The following is a 12,406-nucleotide window of genomic DNA, read 5'->3' on the forward strand; positions in this document are numbered from 1 at the left end:
CCACCAGCTCTCTGTCCCAGGATTCAGTGTGCCGATTTTCTCTATTTACCACATTCTCTTCATCTCAAGGTTCCCTAGCATTGCTGATCCTTTTCTTTGAAGAGCTGATTCACGGAGTGCTTCTGTTAATTTGCGTGGAAGTATTCAATTCTCTCTTAAAACTCAGATAGGGCTTATTTAAGCACCAGAGATTGTTTCATTTCTTCAAAACCACTTTTAAAGTCTTAGGCTAAAACCCTACAAACACTACCAAGTTTTTCACCTTATATCTTAAGAATGCTGGCATACTTCCAATTTGACCCATTTCTGATTCCAAGATTTGACCCTACTAATGGTCATTCGGTGAAGCTAAAACCTCAAAATTTAAGGCCTCCACTACTGCATGCCCTATTGGAAGACACCAGTTAAAAGGTAAAATGGCCCTTTGCTCAGAATTTTTAGCAGGAGAAGCAACAGTACTTCACATTTTAAAAAAATGCTCTGCAGATCACCAAGTTTAAACAGGGAACAGAGGAAGAACTATGGAATTTATGTCCCCACTCTGTTTCAATCATCCTCTACTCAAAGGTCCATTAGAATTCTGAATTAGTTCTAGTCTCATCTTGCTGACAATGGCAGAACATCTTAGGGAAATACTTGATCTTCAGTTTACCTTTAACAAGGCAGTACACTAAAGATTCAGAACTCTCAGAGACAGTCATCAGCCAAAAGTTTGTCAATAGTCTCTTTTATTTTCTACTTGACATAGTTAAATAATCAGATATTATCCATTCCAATAGATTCTGCACTCTGTGTTTTTCCTCAAGTTGCTTCACAAGTGCACATGGGAAAAGTCTTTCCTTCGGCTCATCTGCTCTAAGAAGGGTAGACCAATAGGGTTGTTGGTAGGTTGGGGAGGGGCCTGTTTGGCAATCCAGCTTCTTGAATCTGACTTTAACTCCCAGGAGAAATGCATCTTGGTCCACTGGGATTCATGCAGGGTGAGCTAAGTTCCAGACATCCTTCCAGAATCAATTCCTCCTCTAGATTTCACCTTAAGCAAGTAGAAAGGGAATGCAGATGCTTAGAGTCAAAGTTGCCTAGTGCCTGACCTTTAATAAAACAAAAATACAGGGCTGGGCCCAGGGAATAGAAGAGTTTTGGGAGTGAGAACTTAAGGTTTAGCAATGTGGGATCACATCAAGGCAGACCTTAAATATTCAGAGAAGCTTTCATTAAACAGGGAGCTATTTTAGGTCTTGAGTAAGGCAATGATGGGCAGTAAGGGGTCATTTGGAAAGATTGGTCTAACAGTAACATGCAAAATGTAACTTGTGACAGAGGCTGTTAATGTTAACCAAATACCAAGGTACTTGTTTACTTTCCCAGCCTCTTGGTGCTGGGTTCTGGTTTATGAGTTGTGGACAGAAGTAATGGCCTTTAAAAACATCCCCAAATATCCTCCAGCTTTCTCTTTCATAATGATCTCAGAGGCAACACGTTCTAAATGACAAGGATGGAATAAGACAGACTGACTCACGCCAGATTTTATGTGCGAAATGAGTCTTTGTGTACTTGGGAGTTAACTTGTTATGGCACCCTAGCTTAGCATACCCTTCTTCAACAATGAAGAGGGAAGAATTTCCATCAGGAAGTGATAAAGGTATAGGCTAGACTGTGAAAATTCAGAGAAAGGATGTGAATTCAAGAAGTGTTTTAAATAGAGAGAACTTTGGAAGTAGAAAAGTCATTAATTCAGATAAGTATTTATTGAGCACCTATTATTTGCAAGGCACCGTGTGAGATACAAAGACATAAAAGTCACGCCTCCAAGTGCTTACAATCTAGTTGAGGAGATAATACATCTACATAAATTATAAAACAAACCTTATAGCATAATGGTAAAGAGAAGAGACCTTGAAAGCAGACCTTTATTCAAGACTTGGCTTCACCTTTTACTAGCTGTGTCAGCTTTGGCAAATTATTTAACGCCTCTAAACTTCAGTTTGCACATCTGTAAAGTGAGGATAGTAACAGCACTTACTTCATAGTGTTGGTGAGAGGACCAAATAATCTACTCTTTGCAAAACTCTCAGTTGAGTGCTTACCCCATAATAAGCCTCAATAAGTGCTAGCTACTAGTGGTAGTGGTAGTATTAAGAGACCTAAAAGCTGTTCTGGAAACAACATTACTGCTCTAATTTTGCCTTTCCCCTCCTGTTGTAGCCTCTGGTTATTTAAAGTGCAGTGATACATGGACCTCAGACAAGAGGTGTGTCTGAGGATCGCCTCCTGACATTTATCCTATTTTCTGATGTACTTCGGCAAAACGTTGACTCTTTAGAGTTGCATCCTAATTGCCAGCATCCCACATCAGTTCTATAACACAGTAAGTAGAGAGTGTTTATTCAAACACTGTGGTAGCAGAGGCAGGAAAGAAATAGCAGCCAGAATAGGCAGAATGATCAAATGATGGTTTTGTTTAAGATGAGGAAGACCTATCTTGAGTTTTTACGGAGGTTCCTTGACTAAAGCTTTCACCCAACTCAGTCTATACCCTGTTTGGCATAACGCCGTTGATGTTGAATAACTGACGACTTGGAACTGAAAACTTTTCCACACACACTGCATTCAAAGGGTTTCTCTCCTGTATGAACTCTCTGATGTCGCGTGAGCCGGCATCTCTGGCTAAAGGCTTTCCCACATTCACTGCATTCATATGGCTTGTCTCCAGTGTGAATCTTCTGATGCTGTGTAAGGGACGAGCGGTCAAAGAAAGCTTTCCCACACTCATTGCATTGATAGCGAGGCTCTCCAGCGTGAGCCTTTTGATGTCTATTCAGTGATGAGACCCCATAGAAGGCTTTCCCACACTCATTACATTCATAAGGCTTCCTGCCAGTATGGATTAGCTGATGTCGAGTAAGAATACTTTTCTGGCTAAAGGCTTTCCCACATTGAGTACACTCATAAGGACTTTCTCCAGTATGAATTCTCTGGTGTCGAGTAAGGGACGAACGGTCAAAGAAGGCTTTTCCACACTCGTTGCATTTAAAGGGCTTTTCTCCGGTATGAATTCGCTGATGTACAGTTAGGGACGAACGGTCGAAAAAGGCTTTCCCACATGCGTTGCATTCGTAGGGGCTCTCTCCAGTGTGAGACATCAGATGTCTACTGAGACTGCTCCTGTGACTGAAGGCTTTCCCGCACTCGTGACAGTCATAGGGCTTCTCTCCAGTGTGAGTCCTCTGATGGCGGATAAGGGACGAGTGATCAAAAAAGGTCTTCCCGCAGTCACTGCATTCTTGGTCTCTCTCTTTAGTGAGAATTTTCTTGGGAGGGGCTGACCCTTGCCGCAAGCTCTCCTCCTGGGAGACGGATTTCTTGTAGGTCTCCACTGCAAGGCTTTCCTTCTCTGTTTCCAACCTCCTCTCCAGTGCATGAACTTCAAATTTAGGACACAGAGGACTTTTTCTTTCAAGCTTTTCCCTCAACGTTCCTTCCGTTTTTTCTTCTTCTGAAGCACCTTGAATCTCAGGCTTAGTCTCCCAGTCTGGAATGGATAGAAAATACAGATGCAGTTTCTTTCCTGGGCTAGCAAATATTATAGCAGAAAGAAGAGATACTATGATAAATCTGAGAAGTCCTGTATGGTCACTGCATTGCTTGCTCCCACAAACAGTCTTACACTCTAGGGAAAGACCAAGACTTGGGAATGAAGAAGGCAGGGAATAAAACTGATGGTAGACATCTCAAAAAAGAGGAGACTTTCCATTGGAAGCATGGCCATGATAATTAGGTGAGTATGCTAAGTGGAGGGGATGGTGAGGAATAGGACTATCAAAGTGTGACTGGGCAATGTAACAGATCTGAGAAAATAAACATTTCGTGGATAAAGATGAATGATACTTTAAGGTGTAGAGGAAAAAAATGAAAGCCGCTGGGTGATAGTAAGAAACCCTAAAGCAGAAGATCTCTATTTGAGAAAAAGGTGATACCCAACACTCCCTCCCACGCACACCCAAATAATAACCACAAAACACAACAAAACTCTGCCCTGCTCTGTTCATACTCAATTACCTAGAGAGACATTCTCTGGACATTCTCTCTCCTCAGCTCCACGAAGATCAACTATCCAAGGCTCATCCCCTCTCTTCAACTGAAAAATCACATCAGGTTGAGGAACTGGAAGTCCTGCTCACAGAGAAATAAACAAACCATATGTGATGAAAATACACAACTATTCCAAAGCTTAGTCCCAGTCTCTAAGCGTTTCAGAGAGAAAATGCAAAAGGCGGAAAACGCACACCAGGAACACAGAGTACAAAGTAATGCGAAAGAATGCAGGAGCCTCTGAAAGGAGGTCAAGACTGAGCTTCTAAAAAGGAACAAGTAGGGGCCAGCCTGGTGGCGCAAGCGGTTAAGTGTGCGTGCCCTGCTGCGGCGGCCCAGGGTTCGCCAGTTCAGATCCCGGTCGCGCACCGAAGCACCGCTTGGCAAGCCATGCTGTGGCGGCATCCCATATAAAGTGGAGGAAGATGGGCACGGATGTTAGCCCAGGGCCAGTCTTCCTCAGCAAGAAAAGAGGAGGATTGGCAGATGTTAGCACAGAGCTGATCTTCCTCACAAAAAAATAAACAAATAAAATAAATAAAAAGGAACAAGTAGCATTTGGTCAGAAAGTTGATAAAATCCGTTTGAATTAATGTGTTTATTCTTCCTCATGAAGTGAATGGGATGCTTCTTGCTTTAGCACCGGTAGGATGGGGTGAAAGAGTCCTTGGCTCAGGGAAGAAGAGAATGAGAAAAGTTCACCGTGAGTAAAAATGTGTCATGAAGGTGCCCATTTTCGTTTGTCTGTTTACTGTTTAGTATTACGCTTTTATTTAAACAAGTGCATCATGTTCATTGTAGGAAAATTAGGGGTATGTACAAGTAAAAAAAAATAACTTTTTGTACTTTATATTCATTTTTTTCTTTTTTTCTATTCATTTTGATACTGAAAGATACCAGTAGGTACATTCTGTTAAAAACTGGATAATGACAATTATATCTCAGTTTAAAAATAAATAAATAAACTATTGGAGATTCTTATTTGGAAAATAATTATGACTACCCCATCTAAAATAATTTCTATTTCTTTTGACATCCACAAGAAGATAATCTCTAAATCCGTCTGATTCACTATGTATATACTACATATCACTCTGGTCCCTTTTACATGTAAAAGATCATTTTGGGCAGAAGATTCTCACTAAAAAACCAAAAAAAAAACCAAAACTTAAAACAACTGGAAAATGAAATAATGCTGATTTGTAAACTTGATTTTTTCACATAATAATAAATTTCAAATATTATTGTATTTCAATTAGCAAAGATCCTCCTCACCATTTTAATGGCTACATGATATTACATTGCATGGAATAACATAATTTATTTAACTAATCTCCTGCTGACAGACATTTCAGACTGCTTTTAAGGTTTTGCTATTAACAAACAACTGTATGATGACCATTTGTGAACACCACAGGCTGCTAATCTCATTATTTCCTTAGGACGAATTTCTAGAAGTGAATCTGTCCACTTTTGGTTATATTAAAAAATGGATCCCCTCCTAGAAACAGTCTTGAGGTCTAACCTTCCTTGAACTGGGACCCCAGACTTGAGACAGAAGCACTTTCTTGTTGGACCCAAGGATCATCTATCCAGTTGTATGTTGGTTCTGTGCTGACAAAACGTCCACACCCATCACCTCCCTGTGGCTTCCTGTCTCTGACCTTCAGAATTCCATCTTCCCCAATATTTCATCCTGCTAAAGCCCATGACAAAGGCTCAGCAGTCTCTCTTAATGCTCCCTGAACATTCTATTCTGTTTTCCATATTTGGCCTGTTTAAGCTAATCCAGGGGGTGTTATGCTTGCTTTTTTGACCTGCCTTGCATGAAATCTGCAATGTGACTCCTTTTACTGTCACGTGCTGCTTATTTTAAGCCTGTTTCTGAATCTGTACATTCTCTCAGCTTCTTGTTCTGGAAGCTCCTGAGAGGTTCTCATTACCTACAGGAGCCCAACTTTCCTTCTCACAAATACCTGACATCAGCACCACTTAATTTTCCTTTTGTCACATAAGTCTCTATAATTGCAAAGCGCCTTCTGTGGGCATCTCTCTAAGACTGTACTTAAGACAAATATTCAAAATCAAACACATTTCTATTGACCTACTCTGAGGTACAACCTTGTATTCCCACTCCCACACTGCCCTCTTTTTAAAGAGAAACACTTCTTCACTTGTCCCCCCCACGTCCCCCCACCCCCCACCTTTGTCCTCCCGAGGGAGCTGAGAAAGTTACCTGACTGGTGAATTGGGGGAAGAATTGGGCATGTGTAACTCAGCCTCTTCTGTTCACACTCCCTCTGGAGAGCCAGCTCCTGCAGCAGGCACACATCCTGCTCTGCTCCTCCGGCCCTGGCCCTCCGTGTTACGGGGGGGAGGCTGCTGAGTGAGGGAGCCTGTGGTTGCCCAGCCTGCTTATGGCTCAGGGAGCAAGTCTGTCCTATGCTGGGGCTCAGGATTAAGAAGCCCACTGTGGCTGTACACCTAAGAGATGTCCTTCTACTCTTCTTTCTTGTCTCTCAGTGGTTCAGAACTCAGGGGGGAGGAGAAAAGGTATCGTTATTAGCCCCTCAACCCCACATTAACACAGTATAGAGTCTCACTCCTTATGGGAAGCTCTCCTTACCCAATGAGACAATGCTCTTATAGTTCTCCAGCATCACCTCCTTGTAGAGGTCCCTCTGAATAGGGACCAGATGTTTCCACTCTTCGTCTGTGAAAATCACGGCCACATCCTCGAACGTCACTGATTCCTGGAAACACAATCAAATTTCCCTTACTCATAACCCTTCTCTGTACACAGACCAGACAAAATTGTCATAAAGATGACAGTCTCGGAGGATGTGGAGGGAGTAGAACAGAAATGGTTCTGACAAAGTAGGGCTTTGAAGCACTTGGGGAAAGTGGCATAATCCACGAGGCATGCAGTTCTTGGTCATAACCCCACACCACTATATAATTATGAAAATCAAAACAGCATTGATATTATACTGTTATCTAACCTACATTATTCCAATTTCACCAATTGTCTTTTTTTTTTTTCCACAAATCCTTAAAATAATGATGATTAGATCATCTTTAGGATCCCTCTCATTTCACTCTGATGCTCTGTGATTCTATAAGATTGTATCTTTACCCCCAATCCTAAAACCCCAGTGTATCTGCAGAAGTTCTAAGCCAGAGCATGGAATTCAAGACTCTCTGTCCTTGGGCAGGAACGGGGTAAGCCACGTGTCTCTACCCGCACAAACTCTCTTCAGGACTCTCAACTTCACTGAGGTGCTTACAGTAAGTGTCACATGCCCCTGACTAACCCAACACTCCCTGAGATATGGGGGCCCACTCTCAGTCCACGCATGGATGTACTACAGGGAAGTCAGGACTGGACCAGCCCGCTGTTCCCCAAACCTTCCAATCAGACCCACACCATTGGGTTTTAGGCAAAATCACTCAGAGTGAAGGCCACAGGGATTGTGCCTGGTGACAGGCTAGTGGGCACATGTTCAAGGTAAGAAAAGATCCCTGAAGGATACCATAAGTCAAATGGGAAGGAAGCACTCCCTATGGAGTCCTTCATCCACCTAGTGGGGTCTGATCAGAGAAGCTCTAGGATAGGGAGAGAAAAGTGGTTACATTCTGGAGACAGAGTATTTCAGAAACATAAAAGTCCACCTCACCTGGCATCTGGCAGGCGGAGACAGAGCAGCCATTCCCTCCTGCAGCTCTCCGTGTAGAAAAGGGCAGAGTCCTGATAGGGCAGAGGTATGGGATGAGAAAGACCAGTCTTGTTTTGTCGTTTTCTGACCCATGACGCAAGAAATCTCTGCATACCAGAAAGTTACGTACCCGCCTTCATTCTCAATACCCTACAAAAAGGGAAGGCAAAAGAAAGCAAGACGAGGAGCGAGTCCACCCCATCCCAGAACTGGATGGAAAGGCTGTGGATATTGCTACTCTAAAAACAACGTGGTGGTTGTTTTATCGTGATCATAAAGACAAAGTTCTGTTCCTGGGAGTCAAGAACTTATTAAGGCTCATACTGTATTTACAAATTCACACTCAATATTGCCCTAAATGATTACTAGACAAAAAGCATAAGAAATTTTATAAATGGCTACATGGACAGGTCATGTCAAGTAAATAGCTGTAGCCTCTTTAAAGGAAAAATACCCCATGCACAGCAATACCCTGTGCTAAAGGAACAGCCCTTGGGCAGCCATGATTTGTTTCATGTGACCCTGTGTCTGCCTCCTGGAGCCACACTGATTAGGCCACAGGTGGGCAATGCACAGGCTCACCAGTAGACTAAGATGTGATCTGGCTTGAAAAGATGCCATCCTTCCTGAAGAACGTGAACTAAGAAATGTCAGTACAACAAGTGGGTGATGAGCTGAAAAGATATCATGAGGGACGGAAGTAGCCATGGGGATCAGTGGAGCCAACATTGCCAGGAAGCAGAACCCAGGGAGCACGTGGGAGGTACAAGGTAGAGATGATATAGTAGACAGTGGGACTAACACAGGCAGGGGAAGAAGAGCCCAGTCACATCAGTGGTGAAGCACTGAAGCAAAGACTCAAGAATTCCCGGCCCGGAGTCCCTCAACTCACCTAGTACCACCTTGGGTTCCAATGTGCATCTAGACCAGCCCTATTTATTCTTATTTGTTCTTGGATTTCCAGAAAACTCTAACCCTCTTAGGCTTTGTGTGAATCTTTCTCACGAAACTCCCTTTACTTAACTGAGTACATCTCAGTTTCTCACAATCAAGAGTCTAATTAAAACCTAGTTAAATCAAGCATTTCTGGGATTCATGAGTGGGGCAGGGAGAGTGTGGTCCTGGGAAGAAGTAGGAAAAGGTATGTTTGTGGCTCAATGACTACTCTCCCACAGTCAAGGGAATATATTCACTGATCCTTGTTATTCATCATCCATCCATCCAACCAACATTTATTCAGCACCAACTATTTATGCCAAGCACAAAAACTATATGACGCTGTCCTTGCCCTCCAAAAGCTTACAGCTTAGCACACAGGACAAACAATAACATATTTCACTACAGGATGGATAAGTGCTCTAAAGCGACGTGCACGGCAAACTATGAGAGCACATCAGGGGCTTGCCTAACCCGGACAGGAGGGAGGGAGGGAGGAACAACGCAGCTTTCTTGGCAGAAGTGAGACCTAAGATAAGTTTTTTTTTTGTGTGTGTGAGGAAGATCAGCCCTGAGCTAACATCCATGCCAATCCTCCTCTTTTTGCTGAGGAAGACCGGCTCTGAGCTAACATCTATTGCCAATCCTCCTCCTTTTATTCCCCCAAAGCCCCAGTAGATAGTTGTATGTCATAGTTGCACATCCTTCTAGTTGCTGTATGTGGGACACGGCCTCAGCATGGCCGGAGAAGCGGTGCATCGGTGCGCGCCCGGGATCCGAACCTGGGCCGCCAGTAGTGGAGCGCACGCACTTAACCGCTAAGCCACGGGGCCGGCCCTAAGATAAGTTTTGATTTGGGGGAAGAGGTGGAACATCCTAGGTGGGAAAAATATCAAGTTTTCCCAAAACAAGGAGACAGGTCTTTATGTGCAAAAGATCAACAACTATAATTTAGTTTAGAACGGCAGATGTCTAGGTTGTGAGCAGAGCTGTGGGGAAAGATGAGGTTTAAGAAGTAGGCAGGCAGAGGCCAGCTAGATCAAGGAGAGCTTTGTATGGGCCTTTTCTCATAAGCATGGGGATCACAGAAGGATTTAAGCACGGAAGTGTCACCAACAGATTTCTGTTTTAGAGAGATCATTGTAATCTGTATCAAAGGCCTTGGAACACATACTCAAAAACCCAACAATTTTCTCCAAGGAGTTTATCCTAAGGAAATAAGTAAGAATACATGCAACGGTTTTTATTAATCATCAACACTAACTTTTATTGAGTTTTATGAGGCAACCTCCTAAGCACTCTACATGTACTATCTCATTTAATCCTTACAATAATACAGCAAAAATTTGAAATATCCTGTTTCTAAAATAGGAGATTTGATTAAATAATTTATGGTTCAGTCCATACATACAATGGAATATCATTAAACATCATATTATTAATAACCAGCATTCATTGAGCTTTTGCTATTTATCAGGCCCTGTGCTAAGTACTCTTTACAAGGATAGTTTAATCCCATCCTCATAAATCAATAAGGTAGGTACTGTTTTGCAGATTAAGAAATTTAGGCTTTGTAAGAGACTGAGATAGAATTTGAACCCAGGTCTGTCAGCACTTTTTAACCTTTATGGTATAATGATTTATTTTCATGAAAAGATAGCCACATAGATAACAGATCATTAGACTAGAATAGAAAATGCCCAAACATATCCAGGCACGCAGGGAAGTTTGATGTCTGACTGAGGTGGCATTATAAATCATGGGGGAAAAGACCACTAGTGATAAACTGCAAACGACTTACACGTCCATCAACAGGATAAATTGTGATTTTATATATGTGCGTGTATGAATACTATACATTAAGATGAACTGGACACTCAGGTGAATAATAGAGATAAATTGCAAAAATAAAATTACTGAGTAAAAAATTAGAAATGTTAGAATGACTTACTGTATAATATTTATATAAAATTTAAAAACAGGTAAATAATATCTATAAAAATCTATATGGGACAATAAGCACCAAATTGTGAGCATCTCTGGGAAGGGAAGGAAACAGGATTGGGAAGGGATACTCAGGAGACTTCAACTCTGTAATGTTTTCTTTGTTGAAAAAAAAATCTAAAGAAAAAAACCCAAAGAAATTCACACAACAGTAAGTGAAGAATGCATAATTTTAAAATTACATATTTGTGCATGCACCTGTATACAGAAAAGACTGGAAGAATATATACTAAAATGTAAATGGAACTTGAGGGGTAGCATTACAAGTGATTTTTATTTTATTTCTTACAATTCTTTATATTCCGATTTTTTTTTTAACAAACGTATGTGTTTACTTTGGTGTATGGGAAAAATAACAGGAAAGGAGGAAAGGTGGTATGCAGAAAAGTTATAGCAGACCCTAGACTGCTATTCTTAGGAAGGTCTTCTTGCAAGGTTTGCCCTTGTCTGGGGCCTGGGAACTTCGATTTTGGGAGGGTTCCCCTAGAGAAGGGTGGCCCATTATGCCCAAACTACTTGTGCAAACAATGTGGTACATGCTGAACATTTGCTTTCCTGCTAGAGGGTCTGGAACTTTGGTGTGTGTTACGCAGAGGGTGCCTACGTGACCAGCCCTCAAGAAAAAACTTGGGCTCTGAGTCTCTAATGAGCTTCCTTGGGCAGAAACATCACATACATGTTGCTGCATTTTTGTTGCTGGAGGAGGATGTGCTCTGTGTGCCCCCTCACCGGAGGGAGAGAGCATGAGGAAGGCTGCATATGGATTACTCCAGACTCCACCTATCTTTTCCCCTTATGATCTGGCTGCGTATCCTTGCAAGATCACTGTCATAACCTTAGCTATGAGTACAACTACAGGCCGAGTCCTGAGTCCTTCTAGCAAACCCCTGAATGTGAGGTGATCTTGGGGACCCCTGACACAGGTGGCCACACTCTCTGTGTAGCCGTGGCAGAATGGGATTAGAGAAGGGCAAGAATGGAGCTGAGCAGACCAGTGAGGGGACTGTTACATAAATTAAGCAAGAAATGATGAAGAACTGAACGGAAGTAGTGGCAGCAGAAATGGAGAGAATGGGAACTACTGTCGAGATATTAAGAATAGAGAACAGACTGACTGGAAGTGGAGGCTGAGGGTGATGGAAGAGGCAAGGATGACTCCCAGGTCACTGATCCGAGTAACGGTGTGGATGATGATACCATTCACAGAGATGAGCAACAGAAAAGTAGGTTTGGGGGAAAGCTACTAAGTACAGTTTTGGACATTTAGAATTTGAGCTATTCCCACCTCTCTGAAGGAAAAATCAGATGACTCTGGCTCCTGCTGGCCAAGTTGTAAAAATTATTATTGCTATATGAAATAATTTGAATTTTAAAAAACCATGAGTTTCATACTGAAAATAGAAAAGTTAATACAAAGTAATTAAAAAACAGTTGTAATACAAAGAAGGCAATGTTTAAGCCTTTAGTTATAAAAATAAGTATTTTGTTTTTTTCTATTAATTATATGACTAGTCATAAAGTATAGATGTCTTCTTGGGATATATACTTGTATACATTCACACAAGCAAGAAAAAAGAAACCTGGGGAAACAGGATAAACCAAGTAATCCCAGAAATAAGAAATAAGTACCCAAAACAGGAAGGACTAATCAGCAATGG

General features: G+C 41.9%; 1 protein-coding gene across 4 annotated transcripts in view; it reads right to left on the reverse strand.

The window, feature by feature from the left end:
* The window catches only part of ZNF2 (zinc finger protein 2), a 22,013-nt gene continuing 9,607 nt past the window's right edge, over positions 1 to 12,406 (reverse strand). For 2 of the 4 annotated variants that reach the window (XM_058534573.1, XM_058534574.1), the window contains 4 exons: positions 7,770 to 7,840; positions 6,719 to 6,845; positions 4,060 to 4,173; positions 1 to 3,532 (listed from right to left, as the gene is read on the reverse strand). In XM_058534573.1, coding sequence (XP_058390556.1) covers positions 2,526 to 3,532; positions 4,060 to 4,173; positions 6,719 to 6,845; positions 7,770 to 7,802 — 1,281 coding nt within the window. In that variant the 5' untranslated portion in view covers positions 7,803 to 7,840 and the 3' untranslated portion in view covers positions 1 to 2,525. Of the gene's footprint in view, positions 3,533 to 4,059; positions 4,174 to 6,718; positions 6,846 to 7,769; positions 7,967 to 12,406 lie in introns of those variants that run through there. The other 2 variants (XM_058534572.1, XM_058534571.1) reach the window with 2 other exon arrangements.

The sequence above is a fragment of the Diceros bicornis genome, chromosome 40 (assembly GCF_020826845.1).
Source record: "Diceros bicornis minor isolate mBicDic1 chromosome 40, mDicBic1.mat.cur, whole genome shotgun sequence".
Lineage (NCBI taxonomy): Eukaryota > Metazoa > Chordata > Mammalia > Perissodactyla > Rhinocerotidae > Diceros > Diceros bicornis.